Raw genomic sequence first — 21927 nt, forward strand, 5'->3', positions numbered from 1 at the left:
ATTCTTCGAGCCACTCAACCCCTTATTCAACCGAGTGTTGGATCCGAAACTTGTCTAATGAAATAATCATGCCCATTCGGAGTAATATGGTTCTTGGGCAAGGATGATGTATGGACCTCTAGAAGCTTCACGCCTGCATCTAACGTATAGGCTCTTAATTTACAAAATATTTCTTCACCTATTAGGAAAAGTCAATACATTCAACACAAGTGGCAAATATAGGTGCTCATGAAGGGGGAGTGAGTCCCCTCCCTCATATTAATCCCTAAGGGAACTACCATTATCAAATCTAGAGAACATTAGATTAATGCCATTGCAGAGAGTAACCTTGGTGATAAGAAGCAATTACTATTCAAAGAATTCAGATTGGCAACATGGTGATAAAAAATTCTTGAAAATACTAAGGAGGCAGTCAGTATAGAAAGGTTTTAAGTGTTCAGGCCCCACAAAATTTATTGTGAGATGAAATCTTACGAGAGTCCTCGAGGGCGGATCCAGGAGTTTTTTTTTCTGGCGAAGGGCACAAGGGTCTGATGGGCAAACAATCTACTCATACTGGAGATAAAAAAGATAATTTCTATATGAAATATTCTCTTTATTTTAACATGAAAGTTATTAATATTAAATTAAATGATTGAGGCTCTGCAATACAGAAAACATAATGATATTCATATTAAAAATTTTGTCTATTTTTTTAGTATATGGTGGGGGGGCTACTATTGAATAATGTTAGGAGTAAAGGGAATTATCATTAGTAGTTGAAAAAATGGTCAACCCATTTGAATTAAATATCCACAGAGAGGTAAGTATAAAAATTTAATATATCCAAACCATACAAACATTTAACAATGATAACAGAAGTGTAATGGAATGCCCTATGAAAATTATAACAAATTGAACAAGCAGTATATACTCTCATATAGAAGTAGATTTCCTACTCCGACCTTGATGATGTAATATACACAGCATTGCTCAATATCCCATGCAGCCCAAGTTGAGATAAAATATCTAAAGCTTTGATTCCACTTTCATCAAAACTCGGAATTTTTGAAGCAACATAATATTTCCCTTAACTTTTAACTTTCCTTTCATAAAAGCAATCTGTGGATTGGCTTTTCCCATAGCCTGAAATAAAGAAATTTAAGTAAAATAAATATAAAGGTTTTCACAATATGCTAATGTATAAACTTTAAAGAGTACGATTTAAAAAAGCAAATGGGCATGCAAAGTTCTACTTCTCTCTTTTCCCTCATAACACCTCCATATGGCCAACAGCCAACTCTACCGACCACATAAATCAGTCATACTATTCTAAGCATGCAAAAAAAGAGATATTGCAAACAGAATTTTAAAGTATTATTTTAAAGATGCCATTCAGAATTAATTTTTTTTCTAATCCATGGATTGGATATGTATTTTAGCTAAATCTGTAGCTTGAGATTCAATCAAAACCATTGAATAGCAATTTCTCTTCCATTGAAGGTGGCTCATGGATTCAAATCGATGAATTAAGAGATTTGATGATCTCTACTGTCCTTTCAAAATTGATGCAACTAGAGTTTGACAGCATATATGCTACAAATAAGATAGTATCTGGTGTAACTTTAGGTAATCTATAATTCATGTTGAACCAACAAAATCTTTGTAATCCTCCATAGGATGATTTGTAATAGTCGACATCTAACTCTAATTTAACTAACAGTAAGATTTTTTTCTTGTCGATCCGACATGAGCTTAAACATCTAAGTTAGAAATTATTGCATTAAGATAAAATATGCATCAAAAGAAAGCTTGTTTTACCATTGTCAGTTTAAGTCAACTTTTTTAAAATAGCAGTAAAATTTTTATGCTTCGTTTGAAAAATGAGCCTTGCTTCTGGACCCTATGGTGGAAAGATATCATTTTGGAGAAGTTTGATTTAATTGTAAATTTACATAATAATAAAACCTTTTCAGTGAAGAGCAGTAGTATTTTTTATAGAATTGCAATATTTTAAATTAACTGCCAATGTTTTGTTATTTGTAAAACAATTAGCAAAACATTGGTGTTAAACATGGAGTTCTTCCTGAAACCATGAAGGCTAAAGCTATAGGAAAAATCTGCCTGTTAGAGAACAACTTTAATCATACTTCGCATAACATAAAAGTAGGGTGATCAACACCAGTTAGGGCTAAATACCAGCCTGTTTCATTAGACAATAGTCTTTTCTCCAATCATCCTTTCACCAATAACTACATTGAGAGCCGCCTTCTCTTGGCAAGGCACTGGTATATTTTGAATTTAATAAATAAAATTATTAAAAAACTCAGTATATATCACCTTATTTCTTTCAAGGTATATTTTTAACTTGAGTATTTTCAATCATTCTCTCTGTTACAGAAGTATTTATTTCTGTGGCTACAGACTCCCTCGCAGTGTCGCCGACTCCATGGGGCCTGAGGGGGCCCGAGCCCCCTCCAAGTGTCGTTAGGGGGGGTGGAGCCCCCTCAATAATTCAAGATAATAATTAAGTTATATTATGCTTTGTGAAATCACAAAAATATATTGGTATTTTTTATTACCCATGTTTGACACTAGTTACCTTTTAAAATACATTCAACAATGTGTTAAAACAAATAATTAGAAGGTAGTAAGCAGGTTAACTTAAAACAAGTGGTGTGAATTATGATAGTGTTACGGTGCTGCGACACACTTTGAATTTAACCTCTTTCCGGGGCAAGAGCCCCGATATGGGCCCCCCCAATATTTTTTATAAGTCGGCGCCCCTGCTCCCTCGTTGAATTTGCTTTGTTAAAGAACTAACATAATTTGACAATTTCATTATATAACCAATATTACATTTATTAACCGAAACTTAATTTTTACAGAAGAGCATGTTGCATTAAATTAAATGATTTTTAAGTTACATACAGTGTCCCTTATGAAAGTAATGCGGATGATTTTATTGACTTGACTATCCATTGCAGTGGGATAAAAAGGTTCTGGAAATGTTGTGAAGGGTCTGCCCTTCCATAGCAGCCAATTGCAGTTTGCTCTGAGCAGAAAGACATGCCTCCACGTGAAGTGTGTTTTTCGACTTTGTCACACAGCGCTTAAAAGGACGGTATGGACTTCACGCTGTCAAAAATTGTTGGATTTGATTCTAAATGAGCCGGACTTTCTGAACTCTGTCATAACCGGAGATGAATCCTGGCTGTTTCAGTACGACCCAGAATCGAAAAGGCAGAGCAGCGAGTGGCTCACAAAATCATCCCCCAGCCTCAAGAAAGTGCAAATGAGCAAGTCTCCCATCAAAACAATGAACAATATTAGAGCCACACTATATTTCCAGGTCTGATAGAAGCGATAAATTAAGAGAGATATTTTGCCGAACGGATAGATATGGGAATTCGTTTTTCCCCCAAACCATAAAGGACTATAATAAACGCTAGTCCTAACTTCGTTAGAGCACTTAATTTTTTTTTTTTTAAAGCTGTAAACGACTGGTGTCCTAACACCCCCAGCCACACGCCTTTTAGGCGACTTGCGGGGTATTATGTAGATGTAGATGAAAACAATGGTGATTGTCTTTTTTGACACCCAAGGGATCGTCCATTTTGAGTTTGTATCCCAAGAAGAAATTGTCTACTCAGCCTTTTACCAGTAGGTGCAACAGAGATTGAAACGTCATTGAGCACCAAGGCGTAGGCTAAGGGATGACATAAAAAACTGGTCAAGCTCCACCATAACAATGCACCCAGCCACACAGCCTTCATCGTTACCACTTTACTGTCCCTGAATAACACCCCCAATGATCCCTCAGCCCCATTACAGTCCTGGCTTGGCTCCATGTGACTTTTTTGTTTCCCCAACTGAAGGGAGAGGTGAAAGGAAAGCATTGGGAGTCCGTGGAAAACATTCAAAAGCATATTACAACGTTCCTAAGAGACATTCCCGTCGAGGAGTTTCAAAGTTCCTTCCAGGCATGGCAGACATGTCTCTTTAAGTGCGCTGATGCTGAGGGAGAGTATTTTGAAGAATTTTAAGCATTTGTACCGATAGGATCAATTAATATATTTTTCCTAGAAAATGCACCTTACTTTAATAATGAACCCTGCATCAACAAAGGTACTCCAGTCTGAAAAGCTGGGGAGATTTTTTCACCCGTAGCACAAAAAAAATTTACTAATATTGAGATCAAAATTTTACTTCATATATCAACTATAATGCAAACTAAGCTTTCAGTTGATGCATGTTTGTGCAACAATTTCTCACAGATGAAAGCTTTCAAACTCAGTATGCATTAAGTGTATATACTAATACATAAAAATGACCTGCTTGAAAGATTAAATATTAAAAAACAAGAAATAGATTGACTTACAATATCTACCCAGTCAGCATCTTCAACAGTCACTGTGCAGTTTGCTTTCCCATCCTTAGGCTCTCCTTTATAGACATCTTTCTTTTTACAGTCCACAGCTATTAAACACAAAAAGATAACCTTATCATTAGAAGCATTGATAAAAACAATTAAGAGAAAGAATTACTATGAATTTATAAAAGAAATTGCATAGGATTAAACATATTATCCCTTCATAATGATGCACATGTATAGCAAGAAAATTATAATGCTAGATTTTTCACTTACTCCAGCTTCCAGCTGCTTTCCCTCCCTTTGTTATGTTGAAAACAAAAATGGCATCAATTTTCACTTTGTCTGGCTCTGCTTCCATTTGCGCTTTAATGCCATCAAAAATGATTTCACTCATAAGATCTGAAGACACATTCCTCATGTGAACTGTAGGCCTAACGTCATGCAAATCCACATAAGCACCTGGGAATGATAAAATAAGTAAAACAATTAACCATAGATAAAAATAAGTTCGACTGAAAAAGTACTTCCACATTCAAAACATTAAAGACGTAAGAGAAATCATCAAAAGCCCCAGAGGGAACCCTGAAATCATCACCATAACCAACCTTATACATAGGTACCCTAAAACTGAGCTAATAAGTATGTAAGTAGTACATCTATTTTACCAAAGAGTTGGCTATCCTTATTTAACCTGACGTCACTTCATTTAAATAAAGATGAAATAAGTTTTCAATTTTCAGGGACTAGTGGGAGATGTTTACTCAATCATTTTTTCACCTTCTGATGAAACCCCACACATTTCCAGCACTTGAGACCATAGGAATGCAAATTGCAGACAGCACATAGGAAACTGAATAGCAACTAAGTGAAAGTAGAGGAGTAATAATTCTTAGAAATTAAAGAAAATTCATTTTGATAAATTTCAATTGCAACATTAGCACTGGATTTCTCCGACTGGAAGCCAAGTTCTTCATTATTATTAAGAGGGCCATCCGAGATTTAATGAAAATAATAAATTTGCTGACACCTACTGAACTTATCTATCTATATCAGTGGCGTAACTAGGAATATGCTTTGGGGCTTATGAGAGGGGCTATGGGAGCTCCATTATACACAATTAGCTTAGTGATTCATATTACAAATAAACAATGATTTCTGATGAATATTTTGAAGTGATTGTTGAACCATTGGGTAGATTTCAGACTTAGTTTTTGCTCCTACTACACAGGAAGCAACATCAATGCAGCATAATAGAAAAAACATCGATATCATCACAATGCAAACACTCGTGAAACACAATAGTCCACCCAATGGTTCAAACAATGACTTTTTTTCCCCACACATACCTCATTCACGAACACTCTCTCAACGGCTTACTTTAAACTGCCAGACAATGCATGCTTCAGTTAATATAAAACCTAGATTTCTATTGAACCACTGGTAAAAGTCCCTCCTAATATTTTTTTTTCACATGCTTGTTACCTTTAGGTAAGGTTTGAAGCCCTAATACATTCAGTTTTTCAATTTACATTGGATTTACTAGACATGATTCCATGCATGAAACTATTAGTAAGTTTTTGCATTAAATTTCCTATATAATGATAGACTAACCTGCAATCACAATACTATTTGTTTCCGTCACAGATGTTTGAAAATGAATTCTTGAACCATTTCTCCACATTGAGGTCTTCAAGGTTTGACCAGGATATACTGGTTTAGCAAATCGTGCCTGCATCATTAAGAGTGCTTATTAACTTCAAGCAAGTGCGAGCACAAAATATGCTATGCTACATACTAAGTAACACTTCACTCATCAGTACCTTAAATGCCTTGAAGAGGGATGAGTCATTCCCAGCAAAAGTCATTAAAACATGTCTCACTGAGAATCCAAGCGAACAAAGCCCATGAAGAATTGGTTTATTAAATCCACCCATGGCAGCAAAAGATGGATCAATGTGTAGAGGATTTCGGTCTCCACACAACCTATACACAACAGCCTGCAAAGAAACAGTTGTATCAATACACACATTTACTTAGAGAAATGGGGAACTTGGAATTCATGGTCACATAGCAGGGTTTTTAGCCAATGGAGCAAATATGAATGCATAGCCCAGCAAAAATGTTTGCACCAAGAGGATTAACCATGTAGAAGACCTGACGTCGGGTATAGCAGTCAGGAATTTTTCAACGCAAACGACTGGATGTTGGCTCTGGCCGATGCAAGAGAAGGGAAGAAACTGCTGAGGTAGCAATTGTCGGATGCATTCAGGCCCGGCCTGTGACCTAGCTTAGCGAGGCCTTAAGAGCCACTCCTTGGCAATTAAGCCCGAACCTCCCACTCGTTTATGGTCATCCTCACCACAGGAATCCATTGCTAGGTGGTTATATTGTCAATAGTTTTTTCAATTATATACTTTGTGCATACTACAATTTTTTATACTTACAATGAATTCTTCATTATTTTTCTGTGCATCAGCAATTTTTAAACGAAATTTTAGCATTAAAAATAACGGACTTACGAATTTATAGCCTTACTATCTTGTATTTACTAACTTTGTTGTTAATAATGCTAGAAACCTGTTTAAAATTCCACAATGCTTAAAAAAATGTTATTTATTCTTTTAGAAGAGTAAATTGTTGAAAATCAAATACAATGTTTGGTTGAAAAATAAACTGGTAATGCAATAAGTTCACCGTGGATTCGTGCTATGATAGGGTTAGAGGGTCTTGACCAATGGCCAGGGTAAGGGACGGGTGCCACGTTGAGCTGGGTCCCAAATCTGAGGGACGATAATACCCAGGCAACTCACCCCCCAAACAAGAGCTCCGTACAGAGAGGTTTAAAATATTCTCATGCTACTCGCAGCACGAAAACATTTTCCTTTTCTAGTCGCCGGCAGGAAAGGGTTAAAAGTTAATTGTACAATCCTTTGAGTTATGTTTTCCCTTAGAGCGTGTCACGAGGTGTGCCTACCCGGAAAGGAAGTCTAACCATAGAAGTTGTATGACGTGACGTAACAAACGGTAATGAGGAAACAATGCAATGGACACAACCAGAAGTAGCACTGCGTGCTTTGAGAGCATGAGATGCAACTACAGTGAGTCCTTGTTTGACGTCACTTACCGTTCCTGAAAAATGTGACGATGAACGAAATGACGTTAATCGAAGCATAATATCCCATAAGAAACAATGTAAAAAGTGAATATCGGCTCCTGGACCTCACAATTCCTACACGAAAACAATGTTAGCATATCATATCTGGGGCATTTTTTACGATGGGAAATGCTAAACTATCGCATAAATACGAGTTCCTGTCTTCATCAACGACAATAGCAGCAGTGACGTAAATCCTTCTCCATTTTTGTATCTTCCAGCATTTGCTTTTCGGCTTCGCTATGGTGGTCGCCCGGGCGAGCGTCGCCTGGGCATCATCATCGCTGAAATATCGTCACAGTTACAGGAACCAAAATTATTGTGAACTCGGCGAAAAAAGCGACGACATTAACTCCGAGTTCTACACGGAAAAATGCCTTGAAATCACTTTTTAGGTTCCTGAAAACCATTATGTCAAGTAAAACCTTGCGCACCTACGCAAGAATTCATTTTGCATAAATTTTTGCTAAAACCATAATCGCAATTATGAATAAACAACACCGTTTTACACTTTGTATAGACTGACTATATTACCGCCCACAAAACGAACAACCTGCAACGCCCGCCGCTTCGCTTTTTTTCGAACGAAATTTAAAAGACGTGACGTTATCACGAAGCGTAAGTGCGATAAACGAATGACGGTCTCAAATTTTTCGTGACGTTATCGCCAAATGATGTTAAACGGGGTGACGTAGAACGAGGACTCACTGTACCTCATAACTTTGGTTGCAATCTGTACACCCGTTTGGAAATGCATAGTGGATTTGACAAACAGGCATCCTCTTTCATATACACCACGCTCCCGATTATCCGGGCTAATGATGGGGAGAGACGGCACAAATAATTAGAAAACACGGACGACCCAAACTTTCACTTAAATGTCTTGCAATGCTCATAATTTACCAAAAACAAACTATATTTTATTATTTATGCAGTTATTCTGTTACAGTAGATTCCGGTTAATCGGGACTGGTGCACTTTGCCCCAATTAGGTGGCTGCCCCAATTAGGCGAATTGTCGTGTATATGGGCATAAAAACCTTTGAAATGGTAGAAAGAAGACTAAAGAATGTTTATAATGCAACATAAGTTTATTAAACTAAGAATTTGATAATAAATCAGAGAGTTTAGTCAATTTATTATAATTTTTTATAAGAATTATAACATTTTTGTTAAAAATATTTTCACAGCCTCGGGCGACGCTAAATGAATGTCTTTTACTAAGCCCTATTAAAGAAAAGTCCTATCCTCTTGCAGATAATATAACAACAAGAGCTTTCAAAATAGGGCAAGAATAGGAACATTTGTGAAAAATAAGAGCAAATCAAAGGGGTAAAATATAAAAAATAGTAATCTGAAAACAAAAAATTTCAATATTGTCGCGAGTATAGAGTCTATGTCGCCGACTCATGGCCCAATAAAGTGGCATGCTGTCCCAATTAAGCGGAGAATACTGTGGGATATTCCTCTATTGGGTTCTGTTCTTCAAGATCTGCCCCAATTAAGCGGCTGCCCCAAGTAACCAGTGGACCCATTAAACGGAATCTACTGTATTTTAGAGTGCTTCCCGGACTCAATGAGATCTTTCTTCGCCAGTGAGCGATCTTTTTAGCGGAGCGCGTACACGCACTGCGAGGCTTGGAAAACAGGAACGTGAATGCAGCTAGCGTGCGATCGCTTCCATTTTACGAAAGGGATTCTAACGGAAATAATAAGCCCGGTTTATCCTAGCATTAATGTAGTAATTCCGATGATTTTGCGTTCGATTTTATTTTTTTCTATAAAGATCGCGGAAAAAATTGAGTGAGAGTAAAAATCATGCACGGATAATTCGCAACCCAGATAAACCGCAGCCGGATAATCGAGGGTATGCTGTGCATAGAAAAAAGTGACAATGAGTATGCTGTAATAGGGTAGTTTCCTTCATCAAAGAAAACAAAAGGCATTGATGGCGATTCGTTACCCACCATTAGTGTATTCATAATACACAAATTATTTGGTTTTTGAAATACCGGTTTAGACGAATGGCAAGGGTCAAATTTTATCCTCATTTGAAAAAGGCCAGATTGGCACCCATGCGATTCCACTCCACGTGACGTCACAGGGACCTAGTTTCTACACGAGAGGATAGGAGTTATGCATCGTCAGAGGCTACCAATGCATGCATGAGTCACAGAGCTCAGGGAAACATGTCTTAATAATCACCAATTAAAACTGGCTAAGGTCGGAAAGTTTTCTTCGCTTGATAAGGTATTAATAAACCTTTTTTAAGCCATGCGCTACCAGACAGGAAGGTACTCAGCTACCCGCTAGCATCCTGCGTCCTATCAGCGCTCAGAGCCTCGATCAAGGTCACCTACCAGGCGGGAGGGGGAACCAGAAATGCGTCGTACGGACTTTTTCCCTTCATTCCTACTTACGCGTCGCGTTTTCGCGCGCTTGAAATTTTTCACTTTTCATTTGATCGCGAAAAATAGATATCGTCATTTAAAAATCTAAAAGCGTGAAATACGTACTCCAGGAGTAATAATCTTTCGATTTAGGCAATAAAAAAATAATAGGAAACCACCCTATTCTATAGTAGTGAGAGTCCAGGGAACATAAGAATGTATATGCAAGAACACACAGTGAAGAGCTCCAATGAACGATAGACTTTACCTGGTTAAGTGATGTCTTTTCACTCATTTCAGCATCTGGTTTTCTAGATGGTACATCAACAGGGGCAATAGCTTTGTGAGAAGTTCTCTTCCCACCAAACTTTCCTGCTCCAACAATGAAGACAGTCATCTGAGCATAAGCAATTTTTTCACCAGTTTCATCAAAGGTATCAACTGAAAACAAAAGAAAACATTTATCAATGGAGTATATTTTAAAAAAATAATATAACACAATGTTGTGCAATACATCATATCCTAAAAAACTGTAATTAGGTATTCCAATCAAATAATGAAGATTATAGCCTCCACCCAAACCTGTATACCTATCTTAAATCATATCAACTTTTTACTACCTAACTTCAAGTATAAAAATGCCCCATTTCATTACCAATTAATCTAGTCATCAGACACCCTGGAAGCAGATTCTATCACTAGTTTTCAAGCAATCCTCTTCAGGAACATCTTGTCCAAATAAAGTTCACCCCCAACAAACCCTTTCCATCACGAATAAAGACAATCGAAAGATGGATAGAAGACAACAGTCTCTGGTAACTATGTACACATCTCTTCTGCTTTTTTACCTAATAGAAACATAGATATGGAACATCTGATCTACAATATCAATGAATTTTTCACATATCTCATTTCCCAAATAAATATGTAAATAATTAAAATGCCATTTCTCATTTCAATAATTCTGTTCACCATTTGGATACGTGTACTAAAGAAACTTCAAGCTGTATATGATCATTCTAAATAGTGATCATATCCGAAATATTGCTCTCCTCCAATTTTTACACAGCCAGGATTAGAGAACAAATGGCAGCTTTTAAAGTATGTACCCAATAAATATCTTCCTGTTAGCATCGTTTTGAAATAGCTCTGTCCAACTATTAAAATCTTATTTTTAACACTATTCATGACAAATAAACTCTTACCACTCAAGTGAAGATATATATGTTATACTGTGTCCCTGGGGCTATTCCACGGCATTCCAGAATTATGTATAAACATGTACAATTAGAAATAATTTTAAAAAAACAACAGACATACCATCAACCAAAATGACGGCACCAGATCCTTTGTCTAGAACATCAGCCACACTACACTTTGATGTCACATTTCCAGAAGTGGGATTCTCCCTCTTGTATAGCTCCAAATACTGCTCTCCATGCAAGAGCTTGATTGAAATAAAACATTACAATTAAATATTAGTCATCAGAAATACCTTTCCCATTAAAAAATACAACAAAAAGTATTTTTCTATGTATTTAAATCATTGCTTACGTTGGAAAATTGGCATCCCACATAAAAATGTAAATTTTATACTCAGAACCTGAATTTTGTTGTAACATAAAATTATTCATATAGAAGTCTTCAAACAGAAGATATGTGGAACATGAAGAAGCACCAGCACAGCTGAAGTATATTCAAACCAGTGGCGCCGACTCCATGGGGCCTGAGGGGGCCCGAGCCCCCTCAAAAATTCGTTATGGGTGTGAGGAAAAAATCTGTCAGGCTTGTCGATTTTCCCCGGAGTGTCCAGAAATCGAGATTCGAGTTATCAGGGTTCTAATGTTGATCATATGACTTCTTGTGTGCTTAAAAAACTTCAAACTCACTACTTATAAAATTTCCCGGGACAAGATCCCCAGTTTGGGCCCCCCCAATATTTTTTGTAAGTCGGCATCCCTGATTCAAACACACAGATAACACAAAAATAAAATAAACTTATTAGGTTTGAACAATGTGAAATTGGACCATATTAACAAATAAAATACTTATGTACATATTTATAACAGAACTGACCCACAATTCTACAATAATCATGGAACAGGGACAAGAGGCGGAGCAAGAAATTCTTAGAAGAGAAATTTGAAGGCTTTAGGTGATGCAAACCATGCCAGCCAGCAACTAATAAAACAAAACCCTGAGAAAGAGTATGATACATCTACAGTGGAACCTCGATCTATCGTCACTGCACTGATTGTTTTCCCGCATTCATCATTCCCCATTCCTGGTCCCAAGTAAAGATCCATATAGACAATGTAATTTTTTCCTGCATCTATTGTTTCCCGACACATCGTTTTCTGCATTGATTCTTTAAAGATCATTGTCACATAGTATTATTTTCTTGCATCCATCGTTTGACAAAACTCATAAGCCCTTACACCAAGACCCCCCCCCCCCTTTGACACTATCCTCCCCTTAGAAACCAGCCAAAAGGCCCCGGATAATGGCTAGTGCAGGTTTCATGTTACGAAGACTATAAATCATTAGCTTCAAAAGAAAATATCAAATTACGCGAGTATAAAAGAGAAATGTTTTTCATGCCTCCCCCTTTCTCGCTTACTGACTTTTTTCAGTCTACCTGCTTCAAAGTTTCCCATTTCTGGAGGTCAGCTGCTGCATTAGTCACCTAGGTGTCTAACAATGACATTCGGCAAGTGGTATTATGCCTTTATTGTTTTGAAATATTATTAATTTGCATGTAATTCTAAAAAGGATGAGACCAAGTATGGCATATTCCTGACATTTCTTTAAGCATTTTAAGCACGGAAATAGTTGGAAAACTAGGACAGAGGCTTAGCATTCCGGTGAAACTCAATATACTCACAGTGGAGCTTCTTGGCAGTTGATCCAATATTTTTTTTCCAAAAACAGAATATCAGGAAACAATTTACGAGTTATTCTATAAACCCCTCTTTTCAGAGTCACTGATGATGGGATATCTTCTCAGGATATTTTGTTACTCCCAACTAGCTACGCATACGCCACATGCAATAGCGTCAGTTCCAAACTTCACCTCGTACGAGTGGTTCCCTACTTTCTTGTGTGGGTTGACTACAAACCAGCCATTGTTTTCAGTGTGAGTTAAATAAAGTTAGGTTTCATTTTTATAACTTTTGTCTTCGAACCAGGGTCATAATCATTCGTTTCCTGCCACATAGGCAACATAGCCAAACATTCCTGCATTTGTCCATCCCCTTGAAAAACGATAGGTCGAGGTCCCACTGCAAATTTAGCATGAACAAAGCAAAAAGATTGAAGTGTAGCACAGAAGTGCAGAGTAACTCCTGGCAAATCTTTATCTTTTAGAGGAATGACAACAGATATTAAAGGTGAAAAATTTCTTAAGAGGAAAACCAACCTTGGAAAAATCTATCTCCTTCCCAGGAATGGCACCAGCAATTACACCTGATTGTCCAACTGCAGCTTGTCCTGGAAGAATCCAGAAGGTAGGCAGAGCACTGAAGTTTTCTGCATTTTCATACAGATACCGGAAATTACTCTCCTCAGTAATACTGGCACCAACTGAAAAAAACAGCATGATACAGTAAAAATGTTATCTCACACCCACTATCACTTATCTTACATTTACCATCCAATTTCTAAAGTAAATCCATTAATGCCAGTGAAAACTTGCTATGATATTAACAAATACAATAATCATTTGAATATTTAAAAAGAACAAAATGACAATTTTTCAACAATGACTATTGTACTTGCCTCGGAAAAATTGGAGGTTTGAATAATCTTTTATTTCACTTAAGATTTTTGTTAGCTAAGTATACAGAAAATCATTATTGATATACTAAATTTTGAAAAATCAACTCCTTTACGCCCTACCTGACTGACCTATCTGACCCACTACCTATTTGTACTATTCTTCTTCATATGAATGTAAGTACATATTTCCTTAATACACATTCGGTGTTAACGATTTATATTGTTATGCATTGAATATTTGTGCAATAAGTTTCATTTGTAGTAAGGTAAAAGGGCTTAAGCTAGTGAAATAAATACATTATCACTATTAATCAATCACAAATAAATGAGAGTGCCCCAAGCATCAAAACTCACCAGCAAGAGCATACAAAATCAAGTCTTTATCTTTAACTTCAAATACTCCTTCTTCCTGAAATAGAACATTGAATACAAACATTATTAACAGCAAATGTTAGCTGTAGGAAAAAAATTTTAAATAGCATGTAATTTTTTCACTCCCAAGTACTTTACCCACCTCAGACTCTACAATAGCAGTTTTTTTATCTTTCAGCTCCTCTAAGCTCTGCATTATTGAACCAGTTTCTTCCTACGAGAAAATAGGAACCACATTACCAAAACTCTTATAGCTAAACTTAATACATAATAATAATAATTGATTTGGCAAAGGATCAAAAAGAAATGAGTACATTATTTCAGATAAATGGCACGTCAATAGAAAGTGATCTCTGAAAGTTTGTAAGTCAAATATTTATAAGTAGCAGACTTACTGTACATCATGAAGGAGCCACACCATATGGTCCAACAGAAATAAATAGATAAAATAAGAGATAAATCTTTCAAACTTGATTGGTACAAGAATTTGTTTTTTTTCTGTGGAAATCAATCAAAATTTCCTCACCTGAATAGAATCTAGGTGGACAGGTGAGGACATATCGGTGACTTTCTCCCAGGCATCACGGACATCTTCCGGTGTGACACCATCGCTTATGTGCTTCCTCAATACCTTACCAGGTGATCTCACCAATTGATCTACAAATGAATAGGGAGGAAAATTATATATATCACCTTAAGTAAGAATGATAAGACTATTTAAGGTAAAAATACCAATTGACAGCAAACTGCACTTGACATTTAAAACTAGCTAAGCACTCCATCATATTAAAGAACAATAGAAGTTTAACCCATTATATTTTCAAGAACCATAAATAATTAAATAAATATCACACACTTATGAAAGGAATCAACATCATATAAAGCCTTGAAAAGATATGAATGTCAATGTAGTATGTGCTTGCATACATATAAATGGGTAATAAGAGGCTTGTTTCAAAAATAAGGTTCCCACATTTTTTTCAGACACAAGGAAATTTTTTCCAAAAAACGACTACACCATTGGAAATGTTGATCTTTCAGCTATTTTTCTACAGAGTCGCCATTTTTTTCAATGCATTTTTTTGTCGAGTAATCCACTTTCCCATTCCTGCCTCAAAGAAGTCGGCCACCAACCCGTTGAGAAACTTGAAAACTTCCTCTTGCAACTCCTCGTCCTACCCAAGCTTTTCATTCAAAATCCTGAAAATTGAAGCTTCAGAAACCTCAGGAATTTGAACAGCCAGTTGCCTAATGGTGATTTGCCGATCTTCAAGCAGGAGTTTCTCAATTTTCGCCACAACTTCGTCAGAGATCGACGTCCTCCCGCTTCATTGTTCATCGTGGACATCTGTGTGGCCGTCGGCAAACTCCCTACACCATTTGCGGACATACTGAATGCTCATGCACGTTTCCCCATACACTTCAATAAATTTTCGATGAATCTCCACAGGTGTTAACTTTCTTGCGTGCAAAAATCGGATAACCACACGAATTTCGCACCTGGCGGTGACGGAGATGACGGACGCCATCACGTTTGGCTGTCAAGCTGGTAATGAGCATCGCAGAGCCATGCTGATTGTTGGAATCGGTGGTGGAGGATTCGTCAAGCACGGCAGTGTTGCCAGATTTTGCCTAGCACCACATGCCACAAAGTTACAGAGTTGGAAACCTTACTTTTGAAACAACCCTCGTGTATTTCTAATATTAAAGTCAAGATGTAAACTATAAACACACTTACACTTAGCTGCCCACCCTGCAGCTGATCCAATAACAGAGCCATTATCTGTACATGATTCATGACAGAGCCAGGCCACAACTGGTGCAATGAGTTCAGGCTTCAATTGCTCATAAATGTCTATCAAATAGAAAGGAAAAGCATTTTATTACTTGAACCACTAAAACTTTCCCCCCTGAAATTCAACTATGAAGTAATTTAAAATCATCACATCCAAAGAGACAGACCTGGAGGTAAAATGTCTTCAGTCAGTCTTGAAGCTGCTGTCGGAACAATAACATTACAATGGATATTGCTCTTCTGGCCCTCTATGGCAACAGTGTTTGATAAACCAACCAACGCCATTTTTGCAGCACTGAAAATGGAAATAAATTCAAGAAAACAGCTTTAAATATTTATTTCATGACTAAATATTTCGTAGTCTCTGGTTAAAATAAATACCAGAAACTTAGAGGTCGTATAAAACTATAGCATTGCCTGTGAAGCTTCAACTAGTTACGGAAGCTGAAAGGACTAACAATTTCATGTTTATGCTCATAAGTAAGTTGGTAGAAAAATAAGGACAACAATCTTTAAAAAATCAAATGATGAAATTTCAGTCCAGCATTTTAAAAATTGAAAGTATGAAAGAGGATTAACAAAAATTGATAAGTTATACCATATAATTATGTACATGATAAATGAGGAAAATACATTCCAATTACTGTGAGATATGGTTTCAAATCTGGAAACAATATTGCAAAAACAAACCTATAGTTGGCCTGGCCAAAGTTTCCATATAAACCAGATGCAGAAGAAGTCATGATAACTCGGCCAAATTTCTGCTTCCGAAAGTGAGGCCAAGCTGCCTGAGTTGTGACAAAAGATCCTTTCAAATGCACAGCTTGAATAGCATCTGAAAAAAAGAAAATGCAGCACAAACGTTGAAAAAACTTGCGTATATTTTTAAATCTTCAAATAATCCAATATACATACTTCAATGAACTTTATTAATGAGGTGGGTTTTCAATTTTGTAAAAGTGAATGGGAAACTACAATTTCCCACCATCAAATTCAAAACATTTTTAGACTTGAAGCTATTTAAAAAAAGTAAGGTAAATAGTTTTTTTTGCTATAATTTCAATACTTATCCAAAACAAAATCATTTGCCTCTCTTTCAAAACAAATAGCATAAAAATCTTGTTTTGTGCAATAATTCTGGGAGATAGGCTATAATTCAGATCTAAGTTATTAACCCAGATTTTTTCCGCTAAGATACATTTTAAACCACTTCTTGAAAAAAAGAATATGTAGTTGCATTCACTTCATAAATTATTAAGTGGGGACCTTTGCCAAAAAAATTCATTAGGTTAAAAGAGAATATCAAACTATTTAACTGACCAAGGAAGAAATATTTCTAGCCTTGCTGTGAACAAATAAATTAGGTAAGAAAACTTCAAGACATAGGGGACCCAAAGCATTCCATAAGCTCATGTGGGAAAACCAATATACTGCTGCATTATTTTATTGATGTTAACTATGTGGAATCAATTATTCAACTATGCAAATATGTAGTTGAAAAGGTCTCAATTGGTCTATTTTTTAAATTATTTTTATTCAAGATCAACAGGCAACAGCCATTTTTTACTACAAAATTTAATACAAAAATAGTAATACATATAGATAATATATAGAGTATCATTCAAATTTAAACTAAATTAATAATTAACATTTAGAATTAGATTTCATGTCCATTAAGGTAATTAATGTCAACAGTAAATAAAACAAATAAACAAAAAGTAATCATTTCATACTTACCCCAATCACTGTTACTTATCCTTGCGAAAGAGCGGTCTCGTAATATCCCGGCATTGTTAATTACAATGTCAATTCTTCCAAAGTTATCTAAAGCTGTCTGGATTATCTTGTCCCCTTCCTCAACAGAGTGGTAATCACTGACTGCTTTCCCACCTATTAAAATATATAAATAAATAACTATAATACGTATTGCACAACTAAACAGGAACAAAGACTTATTTTTCTAACTCTATCTACCAGCATAGTATACTGAGACAGTAGACTCACTGGGTACATTTGGACACAATTATCCTAATAGTCCCATAAATATATCATACTTTTAACACAGGAGAATGCTCTCATTATGTTACGTTTTTTTCTGGGTAACCAATATAACCTAGAGGAGCTCCCAAAAGGAACAGGACATAGAGACACAAGTAGCTGGCCTCTCTGAAAGGGCTAAGAAAGAAAAAAATGAATACTAATGATAAAAAGACACATAGTCAGATTTAGGGGAGACACAGGGGCACTTGCCCCCCCTCTCATATGCTTAAAAAAATAGACAAGATTTTGAATGCAGCTATTATTACAATCATTTTGTTTTGCATATTACGGAGCCTCAATCATTTAATATCATATTATGTAATACTATTCATATTAAAACGAAGAGAATATTTCATACTGTAATTGTTGTACGTTTTTTATAATCTCAAACGTGAGAAGATTGTTTGCCTGCGAGACCCCCCCCTCAGAAAAATCCTGGATCCTCATTGGGCAAGCACCAGTTTTTAATGCTGTGCTACTTAATATGCATTCCTAACATAAATCATTGAGTAAAGCAGTTACCAAAAAAATAAATGGTCATACGAACCATAATTGTATTTACTTAAGTTATCTACCATTGAAGGATAGATTTGCAAGGTTAAATTTAGAATCACCGTAGCATGTTTCCCTTCTCACATTCAATCTCCTTCAACTTCGCATTAGGCAGCTACAATAATTCATTATATACATGGAATCTGTTCTTTCTACCCTTCCTAGCTTGGTATAGGAGGCAAATATAATATAGGCAAAGAAAAACAATGAAGAGGGCTTATACCTGCAGCATACTTCTTAATGGTAACGAGGTACCAATGGATAATGAGAGCAGCAGTGGAAACGAGACTCCAGGGCGGGCTCGCAAGGAAACAACACTCCTGGGGCAGGGTCTATAAGCGCGAGCTTTTCACCTCTGCACCCAGAAGGGGGAGGACGGGAAGGAGAAAAGAAGGAGGCGCCCCCACGATAGGAGCCCGACGACGCCTCCTGGCCATTAATATTCTAACGACCTTGGAGGATTATTCTGTGAGGAAGACTAATCCAACGATCAGATCGATAGATAATGAGAGCAGCAGAGAAATTAAGGCTGGAAGCTTTCACAATGTGGAGTTACAGACAGGCTCATGCTGGACCCTTTCTTAGGGCAGTGGACGGCCATGGCCAGAGAGCATCAGCACTATGCAGGAGGAGGACTACCAGAATGATCCAGAATGAATTAGGTATACTAATGTCAGTCATTGTTTTGTTAACTCAAGATGGTGTTAATTATGCTGTTAAATGATATATCATTCAAAACAAGTTAACACTTTGATTGCCGGCTGCTACTTTTAAAGCCCTACTGAAAAATCCAGCTGTTTATACTAAATTTGTACATTTTTCAAAACAGTAGCATCAAAAATATAGTTATATCGACGTGTATCTCAATAAAAATGGACTTTGCTCTTCTTTGTGAACGAGTTGAATAACATTTATAGCTAATTTTTAAAAATATAATTTAACAATGAAAACCAACTGTTTTTGAAAAATAAAAAAGTTGCAACATATGATGTACTGCCATAAAATGCATAATAATTTCGTTATTACGCTAAATTTGAACTATTTAAAGCATGGAAATCATAAAAAAGCATTGTTCCAATCAAAGCATTATAAATTCTGGATGACAAAATGGGTCACTGCACCCTCAACAAACAGTTCTTTCCTCCCAAGTATTTTCACACAAAGTAGCCTAAGATAAGGATGCCGGTAGCTACAGAGGACTTTTCGTCCTCAAGACATAAAGTGAACTCTTTTTCCATCGAGCAGTTGATTTTTGAAATAACAGAACAACTAAGCAGTAAACTGGAAAAGTACCACGGACGAAATATTACAGCTTCACGCAAATAAAGTCAATAAAATAGAAAGACATAATATTACGTTCATGGCATTCTTCAGAAAGATTAACAGGACGTAATATTACGTCCATGGCTCACAAAGTGTTAACGGCTAAACGTTGTTACTCAGACTGTAAAATTTATCAACTTCGGAACGGGAGGGTGCAAAACTGATTTCTAGGCTGGAGGGCACACTGGGATACATCCCGGTGTCCCAGTACGGGCCTCGTTACAGGAGAGTAATGAAGATCAAATGGATCGATTGTGTTGAGTAATGTGAAAGTTTTACAAAGAGTGGGAGAGAAGATATGTCGTTTGAAAACATTGGGAATAAGATGAGAAAGCTTAATCTGCCACATCATGAGACATGACGAAAATAATTGTTGTTGGCAGGTGGAAGGGAAGTATGACAGAGGAAGGTATCGGATGAGATACATTCAGCAGGTAATGGAGGATTCAAAATAGAATAATTAATTTAGAGCTTAATGAATGTCTGATTAGCGAATTGTGGGGAGAAAGGTGTCAAACTAATCTTTGGAATGCTGGCTGATGATGAATGTGAATACATGTCAGTGTGTTAAAAAAGTATTCACGGGGTAAGAGAAATAAAAAGTAGAACACGTTGAGCAGCCAAAAGTGCCCATATTCTCTTTACATGAGGAAAACGATGCCATTAAGGTCACTTATTGTTCAGAAACACAATTAAGAATTAATAGTTACATCAAAAGAGGAGCTGTCAGCTTCAGCGGCAGTGTATCAGTTGGACCCAATAACCTCTTTGGAGTTGAATATAAAATTCTAATTTTATTTTAATAATATTCCCATTCTTCACTGCGAACAAAGACATCAGTAAAGCAAATGTACCCTGGAGATCTACCAGACCATTTTTCTTTCTTGATATGTACCACAAAAACATTGAAAACTAGTTGGCGATTGAAGATTACACACCTCTCCCGAAAAATGACAAAAATAAAGATGAATAATCATCCACCAATATACAATGAGAAATACCCTTACAACAAATTACGTCTCCTGAAAGACGATAAATTACTCCAATTTATCTTCCCATTAGGGGATTGGGAGGGAGATGAGACACAACCAAATGTCTAATTTTATACTGTAAAGGCAGAAGAGCAATTGGAGTTAGGCTACTTAGATTCACTAATTAGGGGCCACTAAAATTCCACTAATTAAGGCCGTTGACAGCATAATAATGATGGACTCAGATAGCTCCTGGAGAAAATTTCAGAGCTCTCAATGTGAATTAAATGAGGGTGACCTGTCTACCTTTGGCCCTTATTTCATTCACAACTGCGTCCGCAGCAACATGACTTTTTCCTTGACCATCCCTGGCTCCTCCTAAGTCGTTCACTACAACTGAACATCCTCGATCTGCCAGTAGAAGAGCATACGCTCGACCAAGACCTAAAAGAAAATTTATCGACTACAGCCCATTCTTCCAAGTAAGTTACATTCACTTCTTCAAAAATAAAAAAATCTGAAACATGGTTATTTAATTCGCTGGGTACCAACGGTACCAGCTTTTGGAAATGTACTTGCAAACCAAAGTGAATTTCACGGAGTAGCACTCACCTGCACCCGAGCCAGTGACCACGGCCACGCGTCCATCAAACCTCAACTTCTTGTCGAGCATCTTTGGCTAAAATTTCCACGCAACTTGAACACAAATCGACACAATAACAACGATGATTAAAGAGAGGTTGACCCTTGGCCTCTCGGAGCAATTTCTTGTCTGCGGAGTGCTGCGGATGGCGACAGTCAATTGTAAACAATTTGAAATATTCAAAATTTCGAAAATTCTGTTTCCATAATCGGCAGGGAAATGCGCGAGAGACTACTGATAGAGTGTACTCAGTGAATGACAATTGGAAGAATGGAAAGATCATTCATGTCTTCTGCCTATCTTGGTTATTTTGGGAGCAATTGATAAGATTGAGTGTTAGATATGAAATTGCTGTGTCACCCTTGATGGCAGCTTTATCGTGTTGCATAAAAAGAGTGTATATATCGCAGTTAATCCTTCTTTAAGCTTTAATTATTTTCTCTGTGAATGCTAAAAATGTACAAGGGAGATGTTCACGCGGTTCACTGTACATCTTGATATATTGATGCATTAGCGTATCATCCACAGCCTCTACTGCCGTAGTGATAATTTTTATG

At 36.7% G+C, this 21927-nt stretch overlaps 1 protein-coding gene across 1 annotated transcript; it reads right to left on the reverse strand.

Moving 5' to 3' along the window:
• Window positions 1-799: 799 nt before the first annotated feature.
• LOC124169679 (peroxisomal multifunctional enzyme type 2) lies at window positions 800-21697 on the reverse strand. The gene is made up of 17 exons (XM_046548347.1): window positions 21340-21697; window positions 21034-21171; window positions 17579-17731; window positions 16532-16676; window positions 16009-16136; window positions 15785-15901; window positions 14573-14703; window positions 14189-14260; window positions 14029-14083; window positions 13316-13479; window positions 11218-11344; window positions 10166-10338; window positions 6175-6351; window positions 5966-6083; window positions 4628-4813; window positions 4361-4458; window positions 800-1125 (listed from the first exon to the last, which is right to left on the reverse strand). Exons 1-17 carry the CDS (start codon window positions 21398-21400, stop codon window positions 1009-1011), a joined length of 2160 nt encoding a protein of 719 aa, XP_046404303.1. The 5' UTR covers window positions 21401-21697; the 3' UTR covers window positions 800-1008.
• Window positions 21698-21927: the final 230 nt, after the last annotated feature.

Source organism: Ischnura elegans, chromosome 12, assembly GCF_921293095.1.
Source record: "Ischnura elegans chromosome 12, ioIscEleg1.1, whole genome shotgun sequence".
Classification (NCBI taxonomy): domain Eukaryota; kingdom Metazoa; phylum Arthropoda; class Insecta; order Odonata; family Coenagrionidae; genus Ischnura; species Ischnura elegans.